The sequence below is a fragment of the Chrysemys picta genome, chromosome 1 (assembly GCF_011386835.1).
Source record: "Chrysemys picta bellii isolate R12L10 chromosome 1, ASM1138683v2, whole genome shotgun sequence".
Lineage (NCBI taxonomy): Eukaryota > Metazoa > Chordata > Testudines > Emydidae > Chrysemys > Chrysemys picta.
The window spans coordinates 343,691,149-343,718,351 of NC_088791.1; the positions used below are offsets into that span (position 1 = coordinate 343,691,149).

General features: G+C 54.3%; 1 protein-coding gene across 3 annotated transcripts in view; it reads right to left on the reverse strand.

The window, feature by feature from the left end:
• Nucleotides 1–26,597, reverse strand: part of P4HA3 (prolyl 4-hydroxylase subunit alpha 3) — a 44,029-nt gene extending 17,432 nt beyond the window's left edge. For 2 of the 3 annotated variants that reach the window (XM_005308525.4, XM_042850703.2), the window contains exons 1-7: nucleotides 26,419–26,597; nucleotides 11,467–11,609; nucleotides 10,571–10,794; nucleotides 5,820–5,969; nucleotides 3,282–3,333; nucleotides 1,115–1,278; nucleotides 253–429 (exon numbers count right to left, since the gene is read on the reverse strand). In XM_005308525.4, coding sequence (XP_005308582.2) covers nucleotides 253–429; nucleotides 1,115–1,278; nucleotides 3,282–3,333; nucleotides 5,820–5,969; nucleotides 10,571–10,794; nucleotides 11,467–11,609; nucleotides 26,419–26,597 — 1,089 coding nt within the window. Of the gene's footprint in view, nucleotides 1–252; nucleotides 430–1,114; nucleotides 1,279–3,281; nucleotides 3,334–5,819; nucleotides 5,970–10,570; nucleotides 10,795–11,466; nucleotides 11,610–14,089; nucleotides 14,362–26,418 lie in introns of all 3 variants that reach the window. The other variant, XM_042850699.2, reaches the window with a different exon arrangement.
• Between the last annotated feature and the right edge of the window lie 606 nt (nucleotides 26,598–27,203).

Genomic DNA, 27,203 nt, shown 5'->3' on the forward strand with positions numbered 1-27,203 from the left:
GTCATGAAGGCCTGACCAAGTGCCGAACTATCTCGTGGGTTTCTTTGGATGTGTGGATGGGGTTCAGACCCACCTCTAGCTGTCCAGACGCTCGCATTTGTCTGCATTCAGATCACATCCCCTCCCCCCTTGCCCTGGAAAGACAGCTCTTGCGGCTGCTAGGTGATTGACGGGTGGTTCTCTGCCCCATAGAGCTGTATGAGGACAGGTGTGTGCATTAGGTCTGCAAGGAGCCTTGTCTGATGAACTCACCCAGGGAGCTGCAAGCCCCTTGATCTTCTCCGCCTCCAGGTCGCTGACGAAGTCGTGGTACAGGGCTACGTACGGCTGCAGCCGGATCAGCTCTCTTTTCACCGGCTGGAGGATCAAGTAGGGGCTGTCGTTCGTCTCGTACGAGCAATGGAGGGCTGGGATCTGATACTGGGTTGGCTGAAAGGAAAGCCGTCCAAGGAATGTGTGAGGAGGCGGCTGGAGACTCCAGTTTACAGGGGACTGAACCTCATCTAGTGCTGGGGAAAGGGGCAGCATCAGGTGCCCTGAGCCGCATGCTTCCTCTTTCCCAGCGGGATCGTGCTTAGAATTTACACAGGGCTGCAAAGGCTTCTCCTGCAGCGCTGACGAGGCAGGAGCTGGGATCCCGGGGGCTGGCAATGGGTCACAGAGCCAGTCAGCTCAGGGATATCGGCTCAACTCTGGCCTAGGCTGACAGTGACCCAAAGCTGCTATTATGTGATGGCTACTGGGGGCCTGCTGGGCCTCCCTCCAGTTCTCGCCGGACAACCACCAGCCGCAGCAGGGCTAACTACAGAGACGGAGCAGGGGACCTGCAGCACTCAAAGGCCTGAGTCTAGAGCCAGGCTCCAGCGCTGGGGGCTGGACCAGCCCCAAACCCTCCGGAGAGGGGGCTCAGAGGCGGGCACACAACAAACACCGACCAGCGGGTTACACTAGCAGATGTGCGTCTGTGTCACAACAGGACTGTCTGGGCAGTGGGAGCTACCTCACCTGGGGGTGGAGCTGAGGCACACACCGGGGCTGTCCTGGGCAAGAGGACATGAGTGGGTCTCGTTCACCGTCACCCCCTAGCCCTGCATGAAGGCTCAAGGCTCCATACCTGTGACCCCAGAGTCTGGCACAGCTCTTCATAGAGGTCCCTAGTCTGCAGGTGAGTCACATTCGGCCTCTGCAGGCCCACCTCAGCCTTGGCGCGCTCTGGACTTTCCACCAAGAGCCTTTCATACTTCAGGACGTTCCTAGCGATTCTTTTGTTGCTGGGATCTGTTGGGAACAACACAGTCACATTACCCCAGCCCTTGGCAGGTGGCTTTGGCCGTGCTTCGATACTCCCCGGACACAGGCACCACTGACTGAGTTCATCTGTCAGCTTTCATAGCGTTTTAACAGCCATTTCTTCGTCAGCTCTGGCCTTCTTTGCCGACTACAAGTAAAATCAGCAGCAGGCAGCATTGTTGTAGCTGTGTCGGTCCCAGGATATTAGAGAGAAAAGGCGGGTGAGGTCGTATCTTTTAATGGGCCGGCTTCTGTTGATGAGAGAGACAAGCTTGAAAGTTTGTCTCTCTCACCAAATAACATCAGAGGAGATAAGAACATAAGAACGGCCGTACTGGGTCAGACCAAAGGTCCATCCAGCCCAGTATCCTGTCAACCGACAGTGGCCAATGCCAGGTGCCCCAGAGGGAGTGAACCTAACAGGTAATGATCAAGTGATCTCTCTCCTGCCATCCATCTCCATCCTCTGACAAACAGAGGCTAGGGACACCATTGCTTACCCATCCTGGCTAATAGCCATTAATGGACTTAACCTCCATGAATTTATCCAGTTCTCTTTTAAAAGCTGTTATAGTCCTAGCCTTCACAACCTCCTCAGGCAAGGAGTTCCACAAGTTGTAACTCATTCCACTGGAACAATTTACCAAGGACCGTGATGGATTCTCCATCACTTGCGGCCTTCAAGTCATGACTGGCTGTCTTTCTTAAAGGCACATGCTAGCTCAGACATAAGTTATGGGCTTGATCCAGGAATGACTGGGCGATGTCCTCTGGCCTGTGCTCTGCAGGAGATCAGATTAGATAAGCGTTCTCAAACGTTTTGTGTTGGTGACCCTTTCACACAGCAAGCCTCCGAGTGCGATTTTACTTATCCATTCAAAACACATTTTTTGATATTGAACACTATTTTCAATGCTGGAGGTGGAGCGGGGCTGGAGGTGGAGCTGGGTGGGAGGAGCTCAGGCTCTCCGCCATGAACGGGGCTGACAGCCGGATCCCCACCATGTGTGGGGCTGACAGCTCACGACCCCCCACATAATAACCTTGCGACCCGCAGTTTGAGACCCCCTGGATTCTATGATCACAACAGTCCCTTCTGTCCTTAATTAAAATCTATAATCCACAGTCACTAAGGGATTTCCCGGTTGTCATCAATCCCATGCTGTGTCCCATGGCCAAACTGAATTTCATGGGGAGCGTGAGGACAGAACTCAGATCCTTCTGCTCTCAAAGCCCTACCCTGGGCCACTTGAGCTAAAGTGGGGGTCTCTATCACCGGACTCTATATGATACCATTGAGCAGTGCTAATTCTAGCCAGTAGAGGTCAGTGGTGCACATACACACTGGCCGGTTAGTTATGACGTTTACCAACTCAGGTAACAATTTTCAGGCACTTAGAAAAGCGTGTAACAACTAGATACGCATGAGAGTCAGAGCAATAAAAGCTTGGGCTTGATCTGCAGCCGGAGTTAAAGTCCCTTTGTGCCACTCCAGTGGTGGAAAGAGAATGAATGGATGCTGCCTTCATCAGGCAGCGGAGGATTGCCTGGGGACTGGGCCAGAACCTGGACCATACACTGCAGCCAGGCTGGTGTGACAGAACGGTGCAGCCAGCCTACGTTAAAGCAACCCTGGGGCTGCTCTAACTTGCACCTGGAGCCAGTTTGGCCCTGGCTACCCCGGAATTGGGGGAGGGGTGAACTGCCTCCCCCCCACCTTAGCTGTGGTGAGCATGAGCTCAGCACCGCTGGTCTATAAACCTGGCGCTCATTTAGGTCAGCAATTTAGGAGTTTTACAGCCTGCCGTGTAGGAAAGACCCGCCCTTTCCAGCCCTCCCCCCCTGTGCTTCCTTGCCAGCCCGTTATATCCTGCACAGCATGGGTAGAGGCTCCATGGGCCACCGCTGGAGAACCCCTGGTTTCAATGAAAAGCAGCTTTTCACCCAGAGCGGAGGGAAAAGTCACTGATTTCCCACTGACAATCACATACCGTAGTGAAGAAACTCTCTGGAGAGGCTTAAGGCATGAGACACATTTCCTGCCTAGGAGAGAGAGAAAGGAAACATGGGTGTCCCTGGTACGATGGGTGTCCGGTATGCATTTGCTCAAGCCAGGACCCCCTGCCCCCTGCTCCCACCATGAGCCAGAGAAATGGGCCCAAACAAAGCCCGATCAGCTGCAGGAATCACTGGCGTCGTCAGTCCCTGACCCACACACACCAGGGGCTGCGGACAAGCGTGCTCCGAGTTCGGATTCCGAGCCGAGCATCACGGCTCAGGCTGATTCAGAGTCTTAACGGCGACGAGTCTGAACCAAAGCACCACTGAAATCAATGGGGGCCTGGTGGCTTCATCGGGCTTTGAATCGGGTCCCGGTGCCCTGGGCAGAGTGGGGAAGACACTTCCCCTAAGGATCCCACTAGCGATTGGGCACCATTAGAAGCTGCCCAGTGGAGGCTGGCACAGGGGTATTCTGGCCACACCCCCTCTCCAGCCAGCAACACCCACTTCTGGAGCAGTGCGGCTTGGCTGTGGGTCCATCCAGAGAGCAGGTCATGCTGGCACCTTGCATCATCATCACAGTGTGCCATCACTGGGGGCCGAAGCCCTGCATCACACCAGCTTATCCGGGCCTTAGACAGCCCAGCGGCTGCTAGCGGTACCTGGAGGTGGGGTGAGGGAAGGAGGCTGCCCCTGGACAGAAGATTTGAGGCTGAGTCATTCTGGCCGGCCAGGATGAGATTCCCCCAGTGCCAGCACCTTGCCGCTGGACATTCAGTCAGTTGCAGTCACTGGAGCAGGGCCGGGGAGGGATCTGGGGAGTTAGTGGCTTAGAGGCTCAAAGACAGCATCCAGGCTGGCTGCAGGGGCAGGTAGGACACCAGCAGAAGGGGCTTCCTTCCACGCACGGTAACATGCCGCTCAGTCAGCAGGAGGCGCCTGAGCAAAACAACCGCAGGCCCGGAGCAGGCAGGGAAATGAATGAGATGAAACAAGAGTTTTGTTATTTGAGGAAATGGAGGGAGGGGAGTTGGCCGGCAGACAAAGGGCACAAGCTCTGGCTGGCTGGAGGGTAGCTTGTTACTGAGTGGGACGAGTGGCTCCTGGCCTGGGGGCCAGTGCGGGTGGTGAGATGAACTTGTGACTGATGCACAAATAAGCAAAGCCACCGGAGATGGGCCTGTGCTGCAGCGTCCAGCTCTGCTGTGACCCACAAACCCCGGGCAGTCCGGGGAGAGCAGATCCGACTTTCACGTCACCCCGCTACAAAGATAGGAGCCAGCTGCAATCTGGGTTTGGAAACCCACCCAAATCCCCGAGGGCTGGGCTGCGGCTGCTGTATGCCAGGCTGCTGGTGCAAAATGGCCTGATACTGGGGTAGGCAGCCCTAGGGGGTAGGGTGGGGTCAGCCCAGCATAGGGGGAATCTCCTGGGCATACAGCCAGCGTAGTGGTTCCTACAGGACCTCCCATGTGCTGGAATAGAGGGTGTGGCCAGGAAAAAGGAGGCATGGCCAGCATGTCCTGGTGATCACTGACTTGTGCCCAGGTGGCCCGGGATTAGGAAACCACAGAGGTGGTTTAAAGACATGACTGAAACCCCCCCTCCCTCCCCAGTCTGTGCGCTCCCTAGTCACAGCCCAGGAGCTGGGCCCAGGTGTTTGCATCTGGGGAGTTGGTTCAGGTCTCGTTTCCATACGCACCCAATGGAGAGCCCCTCATGCAGGGGCGGCTCTATGTTTTTTCCAAAAAGAACAGGAGTACTAGTGGCACCTTAGAGACTAACAAATTTATTAGAGCATAAGCTTTCGTGGACTACAGCCCACTTCTTCAGATGCATATAGAATGGAACATCTATTGAGGAGATATATATACACACATACAGAGAGCATAAACAGGTGGGAGTTGTCTTACCAACTCTGAGAGGCACCTGTTCATGCTCTCTGTATGTGTATATATATCTCCTCAATAGATGTTCCATTCTATATGCATCCGAAGAAGTGGGCTGTAGTCCACGAAAGCTTATGCTCTAATAAATTTGTTAGTCTCTAAGGTGCCACTAGTACTCCTGTTCTTTTTGCGGATACAGACTAACACGGCTGCTACTCTGAAATCTATGTTTTTTGCCGCCCCAAGCATGGCAGTCAGGCGGTTTTCGGCAGCGCGCCTGTGGGCAGTCCACTGGTCACGCCGATTTGGCGGCATGCCTGCAGGAGGTCAGCCGGTGCCGCGCCTTCGGCATCCCCGCCGCTGAATTGCCGCCAAAGCCGCGGGACCGGCGGTCCTCCCGCAGGCGTGCCGCTGAAGGCAGCCTGACTGCCGCCCTCACAGCGACCGGCAGGCCGCCCCCCGCAGCTTGCCGTCCCAGGCACGTGCTTGCTGTGCTGGTGCCTGGAGCCGCCCCTGCCCTCACGTTACCCAACAGAAACAGCACGACCGGCTTTTGCTGCCAACGGCCCGTGTTCCTAGCTCCGTGCGATCTGGAACGCAGCCCTACCAGGCAGGTGAAGGTTGGCCCCATGGACTCACCTTGAAATAGGAAAAAGCCAGATGGTCCAGCGCGTCCTCTAGGCTGCCCTCGTCCTCCGTGTTCCACTCCCCGTAGGAGACGCGGAAGAGGCCGACGGCTTCCTCCAGCCAGGCAATGGAGTGGTAGTAATCCGCCATGTCGTACGCCACCTGCAGGGTATCAGACGAGATGCCACATCCACCCGGAGGGCTGGAGCGGGGCATGGAGGGTGGGGCGGGCAGGAGGGGAAGGAAACGCGTCCATGGGCCGTATTATAACACAGCTTGGCCTCAGTGCCGCAGCTCAGCAAAGGTCAAACAGAAATCAGTGGGCCAAATGCGTCCCTGGTCTGACTCCCTGCTAGCTATCTTATTGTTATTTGTTCTCCCTTTGCGATCTGGGCCCCATTGTGCAAGGTGCTGTACAGACCCAGAGTAAGAGGCAGCCTGTAGAGTTTGCAATCGACATAGACAAGACAGACAAAGGACGTATTGTTACTTCCTGAGAGGCAGCGTGGCCTAGTGAATAGACCACTGGGCTGGGACTCAGGAGAGCTGACTTTTCTTTGGTGCTGTGCCACTGGCCTGTTGTGCAAGTCACTTCACTGCTCTGTGCCTCAGTTTCTCCAGGTATAAAATGGGGTTGATGCTGCTGCTCTCCTTTGCAAAGCACTTTGAGATCTACTGAGGAAGAGTGCTGGATAAGAATTAGGATTTTTCCATAATTTTACATTTCTTTTATACATAGGGGAACCGGGAGGTTAAGTGACTTGTTCAGTATCACACAGGAAACCTGTAGCCCAGGTGAGACCTGAACCCACATATCCTGAGTACCTGTTTAGTGCCTTAGCCACATGACCAGCCTTCTCTCCCTGGTGATGGTTTTGCCTGTCCCTAAGTATCTTAGCACCACTGCTTGCAAGCGGGCTAGTGGCTGAGTCAGACATGCTGTGTGGGACCCCAAGTAATGTCCTTGCCTGGGAGTGTGGGCGCCCCTTTCCCATTAGGGCATAGCTCATGTTCCATTGCTGCTGGGGCTAATCCAGTCAGCGATAATTGCATGCAGTGACCTTTCCATCCAGGTTAAGGACTAGCAGAGGCTAAGCATGGATTGCTGTAAATTCAGCTACTTAAAACACTACAGTGGAACAGCTGTAGTGCTTCAGAGTAGACACTACCTATGCCAACAGGAGGGGTTCTCTGGCTGGCGTAGGTAATCCGTCTCCCTGAGAGGCAGAAGCCGGGCTGACGGAAGAATGTCTGTCTACACTGGGGGTTAGGTGGCATTGCTTCATCTCCAGGGGTGTGGATTTTTCACACCCCTGAGGGGAGATAGCTATGTCAACATAAGTTATCAGTGTAGACCAGCCCTTAGTCTTCCTCCTGTTATTTCCCCCCTGCTCCTTTGCTGTCTCGCTGACTGCATTTTTAAAAGTATTTGGGGGGGGGGGGCAGGAGTTGAGATTTGAACTATTTGCCGTGTTCAAAACAACACGGAACATTTTAAAAAGTGGTGGTCGGGGGATTTACACAGTATCTGGTCTGGCCAGCCCCCCCCCCCCCCCCCCCAGAATCATGAGTCCGGCTGCAAAAAAATCATGAGATAATCTTCAAAGTAATGAGATTTGAACCGTAATACACTTGGGATCCTTTTTTATTGGCCTTCTGGGTTTTGACCTATTAGGGGGTCTCGTTTCCAACCTCTCCTTGCAAACATGAGGGCTAGAAACTTGCTTTGTTAAATGAAAGCTGAGATTTTTCACTTGACATGACACGACTGCTGGAGCCGGGGCTGATAAATATGCAAGAATTGGCAACAGGGTTTGAGGTTTTTTATCCAAACAAGTGACGGTTTTGCAGTGACATTCCAATGATTGTTATTCACCAGCGTAAATGTATTGGTCCAGTACTTTATTTGTGTTTTCTATGCTGATAGTTCAGGTCTAGTCTAGTGGTTAGAGCAGGGGACTGGGCTCAGGTCCTCAAGGTTCTATTAGCTCTGCCAATGACTTGCTATGTGTCCTTGGGCTGGTCGCTTAATTTCTCTATGATTCAGTTGCATCCTTTGTAAATGGGGACCAGTGATACTTAACCTAATTCCCAAGGGTGTTATTATTATGTTGTATTTTCATAGCGTGTAGGAGCCCCAGTCATGGCCCAAGACCCCATTGTTCCAGATACTGTACAAACAGAGGCCAAAAAGTCAATCACTGCTCCAAAGAGCTCACAACTTAAGTATAAGTCAAGAAGAGACAACAGGTAAATACAGACAGCCGGGGGAATACACAGAAACAATGAGACAGGCAGTGGTCTCAGCACATCCACAGTCTATCTGTTTTCAGGTTGTGGGGCTTAATTAAATTGATCATAAAGCACTTTGTAATAGCTGAACGATCCGCTGTGTGCCTTAGATCTACTGAAGGGAACGTGGAGTTCTCCTAAATGATGAGGGAAAAAGAAATCAGGAAATCTGAGTTACGTCTCTGCTGCCCCAGCCCTTCCCTTCCTATAGCCACAGGCAGTGAGAAAACCTGTTCTCCGGGCTATAACTGAACTCCCAGACTGTTGTAATTAATCACAGTCAGAGATTGGGACCAGACGTCTCCTTGCCTGGTGTGATTGCATGAAACAGGATCGCAGCGCTTGCTGTCACTGTCTGCCAGGAATGTCTAAGAGATGAGTCAGAAAGGGTCTCGCAATATTTGAGGAAAGAAATATTCAGTGTAATTTCTTATCACTGTAACTTCATAATTTCCCCCAAATGATCAAGGTCACGTGCATCTGAAGAAGTGGGTTTTTTTACCCATGAAAGTTTATGCCCAAATAAATCTGTTAGTCTTTAAAGTGCCACCGGACTCCTCGTTGTTTTTGTGGATACGGACTAACACGGCTACCCCTCTGATACTTGTGCACTTTACAACATCCAGGAACTGTCACCCTTGCAAGGCAAGTCTGATTGTCCCCATTTCACAGCTGGACAGACGGAGGCACAGTGGGGCGAAGTGCCTCACCCAAGTTCACATGGCAGGGCTGGGAATAGAACCCAGATCTCCTGATGCTGCGGCTGGTGCTTCCTCAGGATAAAGAAATTCTGGGCTAGAATGGAGAGAGTCCCAGCTGTTTCTGTCAGCGGCATTCAGAACTCGCTTCCCGCTTGTGCGCCTGAGTTCAGGGCCCCCAGCTCCATCTGGGGGAGCTCAGATGGGAACCTAGCTTCGCCATCACAGCTGGGACTGGGGCTCCCTGGGATGCCTATGCTGCTCTATTTGGTTCAAAGGGTGATACTTGCTCCGGGTGAACGGGCCCCATGAAGGCGGCGTGCGCTGGGTACGGCAGGCCCTTTATTTAAATCGCATGTGGAGCCTTTCGTAGCAAAGTGAGCTTTGAATTTGTGACAGCGTGACATGAACACGGTGGCGGCAGAGCATCGTATCCGGCCTGGCACACTGACGAGGGACGTAGCCCCCTTATAGATCTGCTATTGCTGCATCTCCTGGTAGCAGCCCCTGCTCCTCGGTGGGGTGTGCTCCAGGGGGACTTCCGCCATTTGTCCTGGATTCCCGACCGGGCTGCTGTGTGCCTGCCAGAGGCTCAGGGGCGGCGTCAGGCTTTTCCCAGTGGGGGTGGGGGGGCTGAGGTGGGCCTTAGGCCCCCTCACCACGAGGCCCCATCCCCTGCTGCTCCTCTTCCCCTTGAGGTCCCTCCCCTGGCCAGACCAAAAGCCAGAGCCAGGCAGTAGCAAGAACCACCCAGGGAGCCTGGGCTCCTATGGGGAGCCCCGGACTCTCCACCTGCTCTGGGTGACTTGCCCCAGAGGGTGGGGACATGGGCCAGGGGCTGCTCTTGGGCACCCCAGCTCCCAGCCCAGGGCAGGTGGAGGGTCTGGGGCTCTCCACAATGGTCCAGGCTCCCTGGGCAGCTCTTACCAGTGCCCGGCTCCAGCTTTCGGCCTAGCCAAGGGCCGGAGCCCCTGCACCTGACCCATTTTCGCACCCTAACTGCCCACCTTGCAGTCCAGTCCCTGCGGAGTGAGCTGGGAAGACAATTGTGCGGGGAGATGGGTTTAGCACAGACTGGATTAGAACTAGTCGATCAAGGGGCACTGAGTGGATGCTGTGGACTTGCTACCAGTCATTTCACTGGTGTCTTCTGTGCCTGAAGAGACTAGGGGCCTACACATAACACGTACTCATGGTATCCTAGGCTGGCTTCGTGCATGTGACCATGTCTCCCCCTAGTGGCTGGCCCCAGTGGTGACAAACCCTGCTACTTACAGTGGAAGGGAGCTCTTTAGGGCTTGTGCTGAGGGTCCTGAGTTCAATCCCCCCAGTTGCCAGCAGAGCTAATGCTCCAGTTTCTTACACACACAATTAAACTGACCACTGAATTTGTGGCCAGGAAGCAAATTTCCTCCAGGGCCTATTGGCAATGAGCCTGATGGGAGGGAATTTCATCCCACATTGGCTGCCCTGAGTAGAAATCAGGTGGGCAGATCCTGTCCCATCAGCTAAGGAGGGGCAGGGCATTGATGGATCTGGGTGCTCTTACTAACCCACAGGGTCTTCAAGCCACTGCAGTCAGCAGCCCCGCCAGCCTTCATGAGATACGTGCAACCCACGTTAACGCAGCCTGGCTCTTTGTCCCCCTCTAGTGGCTGGAGTTCGTCCCCGCAGACGGCTCCATAGGAGATGCTTTTACGTACAGGTCGAGGGACCGCCTGGTAACCCCCTTGCCCGTGCCCCTGCAGTGCTGACCCTATGGCTCCCCCTCACCTTGCCGACGAGGAAGCAGTCATCAGCGGAGAGTGGGAAGAGCTGCCCGGGGCTGTAGAGGTCGGGGAGGTGGGTGCCGCTGGCTCTCTGGAACACGCCTTTCGCCAGCCCCTTCACGCTCAGAGCGTAGACGTCCTGCAGCCTCATCAGCGCCCGTGCTGCTCCCTCCAAGTCCTCGAACTCAGGCAGGTCCTTCTCCACCTGCGTGTAGCCGTACTTGAGCGCTGTAATGTCAGTGATTGGGGGGAGAGGAGGGGTGTCAGCTGGGCTGCAGAGAATGGAACACCAGTGCCCAGCTAAGCGCTTATATGGGCTGGAGCTAAGGAGGGATTCATGAAGAAGGGCTTCCCCTGAAAAGCCATCCGAAAGCTTTTCAGTGCCGAACAAATGGGACCTTCCCCTTGTTTGCCCACCCATGGCTACCCAGCCTGCCTGGACTTGTGCCCCTTGCTCTCACTCCTCTCCGTCCCCCATACCTGACTCTTCCCTATTGTCTCCTGTTATTCCCTTCCCATTTCCTCTCCTCACCTTCCTGGCCATCACCTTCCTCCCCCTTCCCCCTCATTCCCCACCACCCCTCTTCTACTTCCTTCCCCTCCCTCTTTCAATCCCACCCTTGAGCATCCCCCTCATTATGTTTACATGGAGGTGATAGATCCAGGCCAGGTGACACCAGCTGAGCCTCTAGCCCCAACCCCAACCCCCAGCTCCTCTAGACACACGGTGGGAGATTCACAAAGGCATGGAGGTGCCTAACTCCCATGGGGATCAATGGGAATTAGGCGCTTGAATACCTCTGTGAATCCCACCCACTGCACTCATCTGCTGACTCAAAACAGGTCAAGCGCTGTGGGTACGCGGCAGCTGTGGGTTCGGGACTGCCCCCTCTCCAGTACCTTGGGTGTTCTCACTGGCCTCCAGGCTGTGCACCACATTCAGCCAATCGGACTGCAGCCTCTTGATCAGCGTGTAGGCGAGTAACGGGTTCGCTGCAGAGCCCCCGGTTCCTTGGTGCAAATCCTGCACCTTGTTGTAAAACCTGGAAGGCATGAGCAGGATAATCCCTCACAGACACTGGAACCAGCCAGCGCGGCCCATTGCAGCAGGTTGGGCGGCGGAGCACGGAGCTGGGGAAACTCCTCGGCAGTGAGAGCTGGAAAGACTGGGGGATGGTGGCTCGGGGGAAGTGCCATCAGTTGAAACTGGACAGGACAAAGCAGGGGTCAGGTGAGCAGCTCCTGCCCCCTCAGCTGCAGGAAGGGTGGGGCTCTGATGGATCTGGGTCTCTCTCCTATGCTAACAAGACCAGGGCTGTTCTCTTACTAAGCCCTGGAGAACATGCATGTGACGGGAATGAGCAGGACAGGGCTAAGCTAACATCTCTGACGACTTTCATTCCCCCGGGTCCCCTCCGCTTGAGCTCAGATCAAACCCACTCAGAAATGCAAGGGGTAGAAGGGGTCACTTTCTGCTGCTCACGTGAGCTTGTGGTGCCTGGTACTTTGGCTTTTCCATGGGCATATCAGCAGTTGCAATGGTCAGCTCCATTGTCTGGCTCAGAGATACCCTAGCCCCAGATCCCTGCTTCGACTTCAGCTTGGATCTAACTTTTGATTTTCTGTTGTGCTCAGCTGAGCAGGGGGGAAAGCCATAATATGGTGCCTAGAGCTTGACTCATTCCAGATGTTAGTCATGTGACCAGTCCTCATAAAAAGTTATTTTCCACTGACCTCATTATTAGACTCCTGAGCTCAAATCCAGACCCTGAGATTGTCTCCCTGCAGTAAATGCCTCTGTGTCAGGAGTCACATGTTGAACCTGCAGCCTGACTGCTCCATAAACAATGATGACTGGAGAGTGTCAACTGGCCAGTCAGAGGGGCCAGAAGGAACCCCCCAGGTCTGCACACCATTCAGCTTTGAGCTGGTACAAAATCTGAACCTGAAACTAGGTATATTACAAATGCCCCCTGTCATTATAATGGGATGAACCAAAGCCAGCCAAACTCCCTTTGTGGTTGAAATTTAGATCCATAGCTTGCACCCATCTCCAGTCAAATGCAAAGGACACTCCTGAGGGAATTCTGCGCCAAAAAATTAAAAATCCTGTGCACAATATTTTAAAATTCTGCGAAGTTCTGCAAATTGTATTTGTCAGATAAATGTGGAGGCTCCAGCATGGCATTGGGTAGCACAGGCCACTGGCTGCACAGAGGTGGGAAATCACTGTGCAGCTCCCCACCCCGGAACACGGACTCAGCGGTGAGGCTGCGCCCAACTCTGACACAGCACAAGGACCAGGTGCACCAGGTGTGGGCAGGCAGGCTCAGCAAGGCAGGATCCAGGTGTGGAGGGGCTTAGTGTGGGGGCATCTAGGTGTGAGTTGAGAGGGTTCTGTGTGGGTCAATCTGGGATCTGGGTGTGGCGGGAATCTGGATGCACAGCGGCTTGTTGGAGGGTTCTGGTGCAACGGTAGGGGAGGTCCAGGTGAAGGTGGTTGGGGCTCAGCGGGGGGAGTCTGGGTATGGGGGGGATAGAGCTTAGAAGGGGAGTCTGGGTGTGGGGGGCTCAGTGGGGGAGTCCAGATGCTGGGGGAGTGGGGCTCAGTGGGGTGGGGATCCAGGTTCAGCTGGTTGGGGCTCGGTAGAGTAGGGATCCGGGTGCAGGTGGCTCATTGGGGTGGTCCGGGTGCAGGAGGAGTGGGGCTCATCAGATTCATAGATTCTAGGACTGGAAGGGACCTCGAGAGGTCATCGAGTCCAGTCCCCTGCCCTCATGGCAGGACCAAATACTGTCTAGACCATCCCTGACAGACATTTATCTAACCTACTCTTAAATATCTCCAGATAGGGGGAGTTCTGGGTGTGGGGGCAGTGAGGCTTGGTGGGAGGGTCTGGGTATGAGGACGTCTGGATGCACGGGGGTTGGGCAGATGGGGGAGCAGCTCCCTGTACAGGGATCCCTCCCCCTGCAGCTGAGGAGCAATGGGTGCAGGAAGCACGGGCGGGGGAGGGGAAGTTTGCAGAGCTTCCTACAGATGGGGGAGAAATCTGAGGGTGGGTCTGGCATGGCCCCAGATGCCGTGCAGGGGAAGAGGAAGTCCCATCCTCCCCAACCCAGCTGGTACTAGCAGCTGAGCCTGGCGCAGGGAGGAGCCATGAGCCAGGTCTTCCCCAGTCCCACCTCCTGCCCCAGAGTGATTTACCTCTCTGCTGGCTGATCTAGGCACCCAAAACATACTGCTGGGGAGGGTGGCATAACTGCTCTTGTGGCTTCCCTTTGCTTCCCCATCAGAAAGTCATTTTTCTGCGGGGAAGCAAAGAAATCTGCAGGGGACATACATTCTGCATGCGCACAGTGGCATAGAATTCACCTAGGAGTAAAATGAGCAACAGATATTTCACCTACCCAGATCTCTCTCATTATTTTTATTGCAGTAGTTCTTTGCAGCCCCAGTGAAGATCAGCACTTCATTAGCTTGGCCAGTGATTCCCAAACTTTTCACATTGCGCCCTCTTACCTCTGTCCATGCCCTGCCCCCATGAGTCGCCGTCAGGAGCCAAGGCTGGGAGTGGACCCGTGGCCGGAGGCCAAGGCTGGGGGCAGGGCTGGGGCTGAGACCGGAGTGCTGGGCCACAGTCAGGGCTGGCAGCTGGAGCTGGGGCCGGGAGTGGAGCCTCAGCTGGGCTGTGGTTGTGGCTGGCAGCTGGGGCCGGGAGTGGAGCCTCAGCTGGGCTGTGGTTGTGGCTGGCAGCTGGGGCCGCAGCTGGGAATCAGGGGCCGAGACTGGGGCTGCAGATGGGGACAAGGCCAAGGCTGGGAGCAGAGCCGTGGTCGTGGTGGAGCAGAGCTGGGGGCAGAGCGGGGCTGGATGGCGCTTCCTCCCCACCCTCTTTGGGGGCTGGCCCATGCCCCACACTTTAGGGACCACTGAGCTATACATTAGACATACACAAAGTACGACAGTCCACAGAATGAGCGGGGTTTGTGTGACCGAAGAATAAATGCGAAACTTTCAAGATCTATTCATGGACAATTTACAATGAGAAGAAAAACTTGTAGAAACATATTCATTATACATGGATATAAACTGGCAGTGGGGAAGTTTAGGCTTGAAATTAGACGAAGGTTTCTGACCGTCAGAGGGGTGAAATATTGGAACGGCCTTCCGAGGGAAACGGTGGGGGCGACGGACTTGTCTGGTTTTAAGATTAAATTAGATAAGTTTATGGAGGGAATGGTTTAACGGTAAAACATATTAGCTGAGGAATACCGAGCAATAGCAGGTAAATAGTATAATGGCTAACAAGGGTTAGGCTGGAGACTCTTGCCTACATGCTCGGGGTCTTACTGATCGCCATATTTGGGGTCGGGAAGGAATTTTCCTCCGGGGTAGATTGGCTGAGGCCCTGGAGGTTTTTCGTCTTCCTCCGCAGCATGGGGCAGGGATCGCTAGCAGGAGGGTTCTCTGCCAATTGAAGTCAACAAGACACAGGATTTGGGGACTTCATCAGCAGAGTCAAGGGAAGGGTAGGGACGGTTTTGTGGCCTGCAGCATGCAGGGGGTCAGACCAGATGATCATAATGGTCCCTTCTGACCTTAAAGTCTATGAGTCTATGAGTGAACAGCTGATCTAATCGCTACACTACACTGCTTACACACTGCAGTGGTAGGTGCTTTAGAAGTCAGACAGGGAAGATCCATGAAAGACCTGGGCTCTAAAGACAACAGGAATGTATTTAAAATGACGCAAGCACGTGGCTGATCAAACACTTCCTAGGCAGATACCTCTGGCAATGTCTAGAAGACTCATCTTGTATGGAAGCCAACTGGTTAGAGTATCTTTTATTGCATCTATGTTTTCCCTGTGTGGAAGGTAGCCACAGATGTAACACAAGGAAGCAACAGTCCAAAGAAATAACAGAGGAAGGGCATATTCCCTGGTCCTTCATTGAGCAAACCTAACACTGATGTCCATGTAAGTTTAGCCTTGTAGAGGGTCCAGACTCACCCCTGCGGCGCCTCCTGCTGGTCATCCAGGGAATTAGCTCACCAGCCTCTGGAGCGCCCTCTGCAGGCCAGTGATCCGCCTTGTCCTCTGCACTGGCCCCAGTGTCCCTCCCAGGACCCCAGTGCCCCTTTGCTCTGGGTGCTGCCCCCTGGCAGTACCCACACACTAGGTCTCCCCTCCCAGGGGAACCCCCACCCACTAACCCCACCTCACCTCACCTCATGATAAGGCCACTGCCAGTCACCAACTAGCCCCCACTCTCTGGGGCAGACTGCAGTATAGGCCACTCATCATCGGCAAGGTTGGGTTTGGACCTGCTGCCTTGGCCTAGCCCTGGGCTGCCCTCTGCAACCCCCAGTACCCCTTGGCCTATCACCAGGCCGCAGCCTGGGGCTATCCAGCCTGGGGCTATCCAGCCCTGCTCCACCACAGGTACCCTGTCTAGCTCCCTACAGCCAGGCCCTTCTCTCTCTGAAGGCAGAGAGAGACTCTACTGAGCTCCTGGCTCCCAGCCTCTTACATAGGCCTGCTGAGTCTAGCTGGGCCATGGCCCCAGCTGCAGCCACTTCCCCCAATCAGCTTAGCCTTCACACTACCTGCTCCCTGGGCTCTCTCAGGCCCTTCCAGGCAGGAGCAGGTGTCCAGCCTGCTACAAGCCCCAATAAGGACTGTGTTGAAATTAAGTACAGACCACAAGATCTGGCCCATATTCCTAACTTATGTTCCAGAGCCTGGCTCTCCTCTCACACTAATTCGGTGCAACTCCACTGATGTCCATGGAGTCACTCCTGATTTCGGCCAATGCAATTCAGCAAGGTACCTACACACACACCCAACTTAAGCCAGTGAGTAGTTAGTGCTCTTGGAGTCGGTGGGAATGTTCTTGTGGTTAAAGGTACCTTGCTGAATCAGGCTCTGAGGGCTTGTCTACACGGAGCAGCAATGCGGACTGTGGGGGTCTGAGTTCTAAAGCACATTCACACCCCTGTAGCTCACACTGCTGCTCCGTGTACACTGGCCTTAGTGTTTTTCAATCCAATGGGAATTATAACCCATCAGACGGTAATAATTACCCTGGAATCAGTTCTCTGTCTGGAGATGAACCAGTTCTGCTCTGTCCCCCGGGCTCTGAGCTGCCTGTTTCCAGCTACTTGCAATCCTGAGGCCAAGCGTCTGTCGGCCTCCCAGTGAAGCACCACAATCTGCACGTCATTAGTCATTTGTATTTAAGGCAGGGGTTTTCCCAAGAGCATAACGACACAGGTGTCCAACTCCCACTGAGTTCCAGTGGGACCGGCCACCTCCGCGCAGAGCCGCCAAGGTATTTTGGTGCCTAACTCTCCTAGCCTCCCTGGAGAATCCCAGCCTAAGTCCTTCCGTGGGCAAAACTCCCTTTGATACCAATGAGCCAGATTTTGACTCCCTAACTCCCGCTGGTGGGAAGTTACTCGGCTGAAGTCAATGGGAGTTTGTAGTCTCCACTCTGGTCCAAGGAGAGTAGCGTCTAGGGCTGAGGCTACCACCCTCACCCATGCCGAGAAGCACTGGCAGCTCCCAGGAGTAAGTGCTACTCAGTGTGAGCGAGTGCTGCAGGATCGGGCCCGGAGGACGGCCTGGGGGATGACCTCAGACAGCAGCCCTTCAATGGCAACTCCGCCCGAGGAAGGGCTGAGTTAAGACCTTGGGATTTGGCCCAATAGTTGGATCTAGTCTGCTTACGGGCCTACCTAGATCCGAGGTGGAAAGGACAGCCTGGGTCGTCAGCTTCAGCCCACTGGAGCAGAGGTGGGCAAAGTATGGCCCGCGGGCCACATCCGGCCCGCGGGACCATCCTGCCCAGCCCCCGAGCTCCCGGCCAGGGAGGTTCACCCCCGGCCCCTCCCCTGCTGTTCCCCCTCCCCCGCAGCCTCAGCTCACTGTGCCGCTCAGCACCAGCGCACCCCCCGCGGGGGGGGGGGGAGGGCAGGGGAGAACAGGGAGGGAGGCTCACCCGCAGCCTCAGGGGAGCAGGCAGGCGGTGCAGGTGGCGGGAGCGCGGAGAATGCGGCCGGAGAACTCAGGAGGGGTATCGGGCAGCCATGCAGCCAGCCGGAGAGAAGCGGCGCTTTGAAGGAGAAACGGCTTCTCTCCGGCTGTGCGGCTGCCCCACTCCTCCTGAGTCCTCCGCCCATGTTCGCAGGGCCGCATTCCGAAAGGGGCTGGGGTGGGTTGGGGTCCCAGGGGGAGGTTAAGGGCAGGAGGTCCTGGGAGGGGGCAGTCAGGAGATGGGGGGGGGGGGTTGGATGGGGGTGGGATCCCAGGGGGTGATTAGGGGTGGAGGGTCCCAGGAAGGGGCAGTCAGGGGACAGGGAGCAGGGGGGGTTGGATAGGGGCTGGGGTTCCAGGGGGGCAGTTAGGGGCAGGGGATCCTGGGAGGGGTTGGTTAGGGGAGAAGGAGCAGGGGGTGTTGGATGGGTGGAAGGTTCTGAGGGGGGCAGGGGCCAGGCTGTTTGGGGTGGCGCAACCTTCCCTACCCGGCCCTCCATACCATTTCGTAACCCCGATGTGGCCCTCAGGCCAAAAAGTTTGCCCACCCCGGCACTGGAGCCAGGTGACAGATGCGAACTCCCATCGAAATACCTTGAGGAACTGGCCCTTGGATACTGCCGTGATGAGCGCGTGACAAGAAGCTGCACAGACCTGAACAGAGCTTCATTTCGATCCATTGTTTAGCGCAGTTTACTCCAGGTGGCCTTAGGGTGGCCAGACAGCAAGTGTGAAAAATTGGGACAGGGAGTGGGGGGTAATAGGAGCCAATATAAGAAAAAGACCCAAAAATCAGGACTGTCCCTATAAAATCGGGACATCTGGTCACCCTAGGTGGCCTTGAGGTTTAATTTGGTCCCAACAGTCCCCTTTCCCCCACCCCCGCTAGCTCTAACAGCTGAGAACCAGCCCTTCCTGCCCTCCCATTTTTAACACCAGCCCTTCCCCGGGCACCCTGAGCTTTCACAGACAAGCTGCAATTTCCCGAGCTTCAGGAAGAACCCCTGCCCTGACTCACAGCGGAGCATGGCCCACTGGACGCCAGGCTCAGGGGTGACCGCCGTGACCTCCCCACAGCAGGAGCATGCTACTCACGTGGAAGCCAGTTTCACTCTGACATTGGCAAATGGCACTGATTTAAGCAGTGGGGCCCTACCAAATTCATGGTCCATTTTGGTCAATTTCATGGCCACGGGATTTTAAAAATTGTAAATTTTGTGATTTCAGCTATTTAAATCTAAAATGTCGTGGTGTTGTAATTGTAGGGTCTTGACCCAAAAAGGAGTTGTGTGTGTGCGGGGGTGTTGCAAGGTTATTGTAGGGGGGGGGTTGCGGTACTGCTACCCTTACTTCTGCGCTGCTGCTGGCAGGGCGCTGCCTTCAGAGCTGAGCACCCCGCCACCAGCCGCCACTCTCTGGCTGCCCAGCTCTGAAGGCAGCACAGAAATAAGGTTGGCAATACTGTTACCCACCTAAAATAACCTTGTGATCTCCCTGCAACTCCCTTTTGGGTCAGGACCCCCAATTTGGGAATCACTGGTCTCCCCCGTGAAATCTGTATAGTATAGGATAAAAGCACACAAAAGACCAGATTTCATGGTCCGTGATGCATTTTTCATGGCCGTGAATTTAGTAGGGCCCTACTTATTTGCATGTGTAATGCACTGTGGCCCATACATTGTGACAATTAGTCAGAGAGCCCCCAGAGGCCCCATTGTGCTGTGTAGCCCTAGAAGCAGACATGGCCCTTGCCCCAGAGAGCTTCCAGACTAAGCAGAGAGACCTCAGCAGGCCTCAAATCCAGACACCAAATGTGCAACCCCTCACCTCGTTTTACTCACCCTCACTGTTAACAGCACAGACCAGCCCTTCAACCAGAGCGAGCCGTGACGCCAAGCACCTCCAGCTCTTCTGAGGTCATCGAAGGCCTTGCTAGGCTGGAGATTTGCCCCAGTGCCAGCCACCGTTGCAGTCCCAGCGTAGACAGGCAAAGCTGCTATGAACTGTCATTTGCACTGACGCGACGGAGTCCAGGGGCTCAGAGTGGTGCAAATCAGTCTACCCTTGGGGTTTGTCCTAGTGCAGTTACACCAGTGGCTGGCTCTCAATGACTGAAAGCCCCAGTGTAGACAAGGCCTAAGCGTTACTTATAGTCAATCAATCTATGCTGATTCACACCAGCTGAGGAGCTGAACACGAGCTCCCCGGGTGGCGCTGTGGTCCAAAGGGCTAATGCGATCCTCAGGATTTGGCAGTGGCCCAGTCCTGGGGGCCTCACTTCAAGAAGGATTTTGCTAAATTAGAAGGGTTTAGAGAAGAGCCGTGAGAAGGATTCAAAGATTGGAAAGCAAACACCTAAGGAGCTCAGTGGTGATACATCCAGGGAGCTCAATCCAGTTAGTTTATCAAAGAGAAGGTTACGGGTTGACCGTGATCACCGTCTAGAAGTAGCTACACGGGGAATAGACATTTGATAATAGAAGGCCCTTCTTCGATCTAGCAGACAAAGGCATGACAAAATCCAAAGGCTGGAAGTTGAAGCGAGACAAATTTCATCTAGAAAGAAGGCCCAAAAGAAATTAACATTGAGGGTAATTAACCATTGTCCCAACTTCCCAAGGGTGGTGGTGGAGTCTTCATCACTGGCCATTTGCAAATGAAGATTGGATGACTCTGCTCTAGGAATTATTTTGGGGACGTTCCATGGCTTGTATTATGCAGGAGGTCAGACTAGATGATCACAATGGTCTGTTCCGGCTTTGGAATTTATGACTTGCAGAACCCATTCAACTTGTCAACTAGGGTGACCAGATGTCCCGATTTTATAGGGACAGTCCCGATTTTGGGGTCTTTTTCTTATATAGGCTCCTATTACCCCCCCACACCCCGTCCCGATTTAAAAAAAAATAAAAAATTAATGGAGATATCCTATCTCTTAGAACGGACCTTGAAAGGTCATTGAGTCCAGCCCCCTACCTTCACTAGCAGGACCAAGCACTGATTTTGCCCCAGATCCCTAAGTGGCCCCCTCAAGGATTGAACACACAACCCTGGGTTTAGCAGGCCACTGAGCTATCCCTTCCCCCTTGCTGTCTGGTTACCCTATTGCCAACTCTCATGATTTGATCACCTGTCTCACACTATGTGGGGTCTGTCTCAAAGCCCCAGCTCCCAGTGTAATGGGATCACGAGAGATGCTTTTTATCTGAATGTAACTTTCTAGCTCTCATGACATCAGAGCAAAGCTTGAAAACATGTCCACTAAAGGCTCAAATGAAATGACCCAAAATGTGTTGTTTTGAGTCTCATGATTATTTTGGGGGGGAGGAGGAGAGTCTGGTTCATGAGTTTTGAATGATGGGGGTTGGCAATAATGGAGCTGGGAAAATCTCCAGGAGCACAGGAATGTTCTGTCTCTGACAGTGGCCAACATCAGATTCTCAAGGAAGGGGTAAAAACCCCACAGCAGCAGCAGCTGTGGGACGATTTGCCTCATGTCTCATTGGCTTATGCGCAGAAGCATGAGGTTTAATATCCCTCCCAGCACATTTTTGTAAGCATGAATTAGGATTACACTAGATATCCATGTTATCTCCCTGCCTGGGGCTGCAGATCTGACCCTGCTGCCAATCTGACTGCATCCCACTTTGTTATTTCACATGTCAGAGCAATAATTCTGAGGGATTGAGTCATGTTTGTTATTGGTGGAAAAGCTGTTGCATTTGGGGGCCAGGTCCCGCAGCCATGCATATGACCCGTTCCGTGTCTGTAACAAATAATGCCACAAGGTTCATCGCTAATGAAATACATCATTCCTGAAATGAGCTTTTGTTTCCAGACATTTCACTGCTCCGTGCAGGAAACCGCAGAACGGCTGAATGCTGCATTGTTGGGATCGAGGCTTTCCACCACGAAGCCTCAGGCTGAGTTAGCAAAGAACGGAAAGGATTATTGCACAATGCTCAGACTCTGGGTTTCCTGGGCAAAGATTTCTTCTGCACTACGGATGACTTGGGAAGTTTCTAGGCCTGATTCTCCTCTCACTTACACCAGTTTTACATCAGTGTAACTCCAGTGACTTCATTGGGGTCATTCTGCATTTACACCAGAGTAAACGAGACCGGGGCCACAAGTAGATCCTTTGGCACAGCTTCACCCCTGACTGCAATGGCACGGCCCTGCTTGCACCAGGAATAGGCTTGGACCTTTGCATGTTACACACAGTAGCAATGAGCAATGCAAGTGCCCTGCTGCTGACTCCTGTCCTGCCCAGCTGGGTCTGTGCAGATGCATGGTAAGACTGAGCAACAAACACCGCAGCTGTGACATCTAGTTTATCCAGTTAGCCTGGTAGTCCACGTACACACACACAATTCCTGATGTGCACGCGCACACACACACACTTCCTGGTGCACGTGCACACACATGCACACAATCCCTGATGCACTTGTCACACACACACACACACACACACAGTCAGTCAGTCATATGCACACCCCTACATATGCATGCTGTGCACACACTGATACCAGTGCATATACATCCGCATTCACTTGCACAAACACAAAAGCAGCTACACATTCACCCACATACTCACTGGCACACTTACATGGGACACTCATATGCGTGCATTTTCCTTACATACAGACATGGACAAACATACTTAAGCCCTGTCAGCCCGGAGATCATGAGTCTCAAACCCTGTGTAAGGTGAAACAAGGGCTACCCCCCTTTAGTCCAGTTAACAGCTGACACAAAGGAAAATTCCAGCACTGGGCTGGGTGAGGCATCTCACAGGACCCCAATGCACAAGGTATGTCTCCACGGCAGCCGGGGGAGCCTGGGTAGACGCTGACAGACACGTGCTAGCTGGATTAGAGCGACACGCTGAAATAGTGTGGCTGTTCCAGCACAGTGGCCCGGGCTTGCCGCCCGAGCACAAGCCCACGTGACCCCCTGGGTCTGTATTCTGGTGCTGTCCGCACTGCTATTTTCACTTACTGCTGGGGGGATTCTGCGGGACTGCGCACCTGCAGAAAATGCCCCCCGCAGAATTTCTGTGTTTCCCTGCAGAAAATGGCAGGGAAGCCGCGTGGGGGGGAGGACCATGTGCACGGGTTTTTTGAGTGGACTGTCCCCCAAACAGAGGTGAGGCATGGGGCGGCACACGGGGTTATGTGCCACTGCCTCCCCAGCTCCCCTTCCTCATTTCTGCAAGCGCAGAGCTGCCCAGCTGAAGGAGGCTGCCTCTCCGCTCCACTGACTCTGCAGCTGGACGCTGCCTCCTGGCTCTCAGTGCCAGTTATGCTCCCCTTCTGTGTGCTGGGAACCTTCCTGTTTTCTGTGCAACAGTGAGTGCCCATGGTGGGGCTGGGTAAGGGGTGTGGGGGAAATGAGGGAAGGGGGTGGGGGAAGAGGCATTGGGGAAGGAAGGGGGGTGGAACAGGGCAGGGGGAGGGCAATGTGGGAGTGAGGGGAGAGGGATGGAGAAGAAAAGGGGATGGGGAATCATGGGGGAAAGCGGGAGCCCGGCATGTGGTGTCCCCTCAGCAGCAGCTGGGGCGCCCCCGTTAAGCAGGCCCATTGACCCCTCACCCTGACAAGCCCTACCCCCCTACCCCTGGACCCCTCTGACAAGTCCCTCTCACCCAGACCCCCACCCCACTCAGCCCCAACAAACTGCACCTGGACCCCCACCCCCATCAAGCCCCATCTCCCCACACTCAGACCCCCCTGCCAAGCCCCATCTCCCCACACTCAGACCCCCCTGCCAAGCCCCATCTCCCCATACTCAGACCCCTCCTCTGAGCCCAATCACCATCACTTGGATCCCCTGCAGAGTCCCATTGCCCCTGCACCTGGAACCTCCCAATGAGCCCCTGTGTATCCAGATCTCCCATTGAGCCGCCCGCACACAGGTGGCCCCACACAGAAACCTCTCACCCCACACCTGGATCCTGCTGGGCTGAGCCTGCCCAGCCACACCTGGTGCGCAGGGCCCTGGGGTGTTTCTGGGGCAGGCCCGGCCCTTGCACTGTGTCAGGGGCAGGTGCAGCCTCACTGCCGAGTCCCTGTACTGGGGGCTGAAATGCTTTAGTCTGATTACAGTCCTGGGCTTAACACCAGGTTATTTGTGTCAAATTCAACAGCCTGTGACAGACAGGAGGTCAGAGGATCTAATGGTCCCTTCCGGGCTTCAACTCTATGAAAATACACTCACTCGCACACATGTATTATACACACATGGTCCTGGGCTCACACACTCACTTACTCCCACACATGTATTGTTACACACACACGGTCCTGGGCATGTGTAGAACTGATGAATGAAATTGTTTTTAATTGTTCTCTTTATTAATATAACTTCATAAGTAAAGTTTTATGAATGAAACAACATTCATTCATAAAACCAGTTACCCCAATAACTGGCTAATTGACCATTAAGATACTTGTTAAGAGCCACAGTTGTTCAGTCAGCTGCCTTTGTAAATTTCACTATCAATCCAATTCCTGCTTAAATCACTGATATTTGCACTGTTTCAGTATTGTGACTTCTGTTCACCATTCATTACACTTGCCTACATTGTAACTTCTGTTCATTATGTCATCCACTACACTTGTCTACATTGTAACTTCTGTTCATTATGTCATCCACTACACTTGTCTATATTGTAACTTCTGTTCACTGTTTGCCATATTGTAATTCAAACCCCATTTTAAAACGCTTACTCCATTTTGTAAAAACTGGCTCCAACCTTCATTTTTGCAAACCCTGCTGTAATCTCATTAGTTTAGGTTAAATGTGTGAATGAGGTATGTATGGATGATGGAATCAACCTCCAGCCCCAGCCTGTCCTGGTGAAATAGAGTTCAAACACCAAGGGCTGAAGATGCAGACAAGAGCCCTAACAAAGTAAGAAGAGTCCACCCTAAAAAGAAAAGAACAAAGATACAATAGAAGGAAGATCAAAGCCAAGTCCGAGGCTGAAAATCACCTCTGCAATTGACTGGTGATCAGTCACCAAACCCAGAGGCAGCGTGACACAGCAAGACCTATAGACTCTGGATTCAAACTAAAGCCTACAAAAAGGATGGGTGAGATGGAAGACTTTGGAGGGTAACATTCTGCTGCCAACATGGAAGGGCATCGGTGCATGCCCAACAGAGACCCAACCCTTCCTTGTGCTCGGCTGTCCTGGCCAGTTAGCCGCCACAAGCTACGAACCCAAGCTGCAAACTCAAGCCACAGACTCAAGCTATGTTCAGGACTGGTAACTATACAGCAGCTGCAGAACATCTGATGGATATGTGTGTGTGTGTGTGTGTGTGTGTGTGTGTGTGTGTGTGTATATAAGTATTAGGTATTAGTTATTGATCATAAATCAAATTGTGTTATCATAATAAATGTGGCATCTTTATCTTGCCCCCTAAAACAATCCTGTGTAGTTTTGTCTGCATAACACACACACACTCCCTCACTCACACACATGTATTGACATTCACACGGTCCTGGGCGCACACACTCCCTCACTCACACATGTATTGTTACACACACACGGTCCTGGGCACACACACTCGCTCACTCACTCGCACACATGTATTGTTACACACACACGGTCCTGGGCACACACGCTCACTCACTCACTCGCACACATGTATTATTATATGCACATGGCCCTGGACGCACACACTCACTCACATGTATTGTTACACACACACGGTCCTGAGTGCGCATACATATATGTTACACACACACACAGTCCTGGGCGCACACACTCACACACGTGTTGCTACACACACACGGTCCTGGGCGCACACACTCACTCAGTCACACACATGTATTGTTACACACACGCACACAGTCCTGGGCATGCACACTTCATTCACACACCCTCCCTGCATGGGAACCCTCAGACTGTGAGCAGGGACCATCCTTCTCAAGTGTCTGGAGAGGACCTGGCACATAGCGGCTGCTACTGCAAACTAGCATTAATAATAATAACAAGCACAGCTGCATCCATCCCCTCACTCCCCCACATGCCCTTTGCTAGCACATCCCTGGCTGGGTCCTCCTGTGTTTGGTTTGCGAACTGACCAGCCCTGGGTGAGACAGAGCCATGATTCTACAAAGCCCATCTCCCGTGGCACCTGGTACTCTCTCTTCTGTCTGTTATCGGTTTGTTCAAACTTGCCTCTCCCGACGCTCTAGGCGCTTGCACACCGACGAACAGAGACGCAAACCAAATGCAAAATGCTCTCGGGTTCCTTGCTAATCAGGATCACCAAAAAGCCCAAGGGAGTTAGGTGCCTGCATTCGGTGGGAGTTGGGCTTTGGAAAATCCCAGCCCCATTGCTCTTTGGGGCAGGCACCGTCTTTCATTCTGTTTGTACAGCCCCTAGCACCATGGGGTCCCGCTCCAGGCTCTGAGGCGCCTCTGGATCAGCTGTCCCGCCACTGAAGCTAATGGAGCTGCACTGGAGCGTTAGGGATGGGAGGGTCCCTTCTGCCCAGCCAAATGCTTTAACCAGGGGCCAGTGGGGACCCCACCGGGGGCAGCTGAGCACTGGGAAAGTTCATCGCTCCGTCTCCTGGCTGCAGCCCGTGGGGGTCTCTGACCAGTTGCCTGCCTCCCCGAGCCGAATGGCCAGGCTGATCTAGACTTTGCTGGGAGCCGGGTCCCGCCGCAGAGCCAGGCTGCGGGGTGCAGACTCCGGGGCTGCATCAGGCTGCGGACCCCGCAGGATGTGGGGGTGTCTGGATCGGGGGTCAGCCGGGGGGGGGGCGCTGGGAAAGCCAAAGGGGCCCCGTTACCTCCGCAGGTCCTTCAGCCGGTGGGTCTCCGCCTCCAGGTAGGCTCCGAGGTGCCGCAGCAGCCGCCGCTCGGTGGCCAGCGCCTGCCGGACGGTGAGCATGGAGGTGAAGGTCTCGCCCTGCGCCCGGCGCAGGCAACCCAGCCACAGCCCCAACGCAGCCACCTCCGCCAGGCGCATCGCTGCTGGGGGCGCGCCGGGGACAGCTCCGCTCCGACTGACCCCCCAGCTCCCCCGCGCGGGGCCCCGGCTCCGGGATCTTCCCCTTCCAGCGCCCGGCCAGCGGCGCGTTCGCCCCCCGGCCCCAGCCCGACGCCGGGCGCTCCGCCTTGGCCAATGGCAGGGAAAGGCACCGCGGGAGGAGAAGAGCCAGATGCGAAGCGGAGAGGAAACTTCCCGCGGGCTCCGGGGCGGCTCTGGGCCAGCAGCTGGCAGCTGTAACTGACAAAGGGGGAGCTTAGGCGGGATCAAATCACTGGCGCTTTTCAGGAGTTACTTTGGCCCCATGACTCGAGCCAACTTCTAGCTAATGGGGCAGGAGGCAACTTTCCCGGGGGAGGGATTTATCCTCCCACCCCCTGGGGGCTTCATGCAGCTTCCCCCGAAGCAGCGTGTTAGAGACACGGGCGGGGTCACAATTCCCCGGAGAGAGCAATGAACATACAAGTAGCGAGTGATGGGCGGCTCCGGGCAAGGAGCTCACCTGATCCCTGCTCGCTTCTGCCTGGCAGCACAGACCAGGCCTGGTCTACACTTCCTCCTTAGATGCATTAGGTCGAATTTATA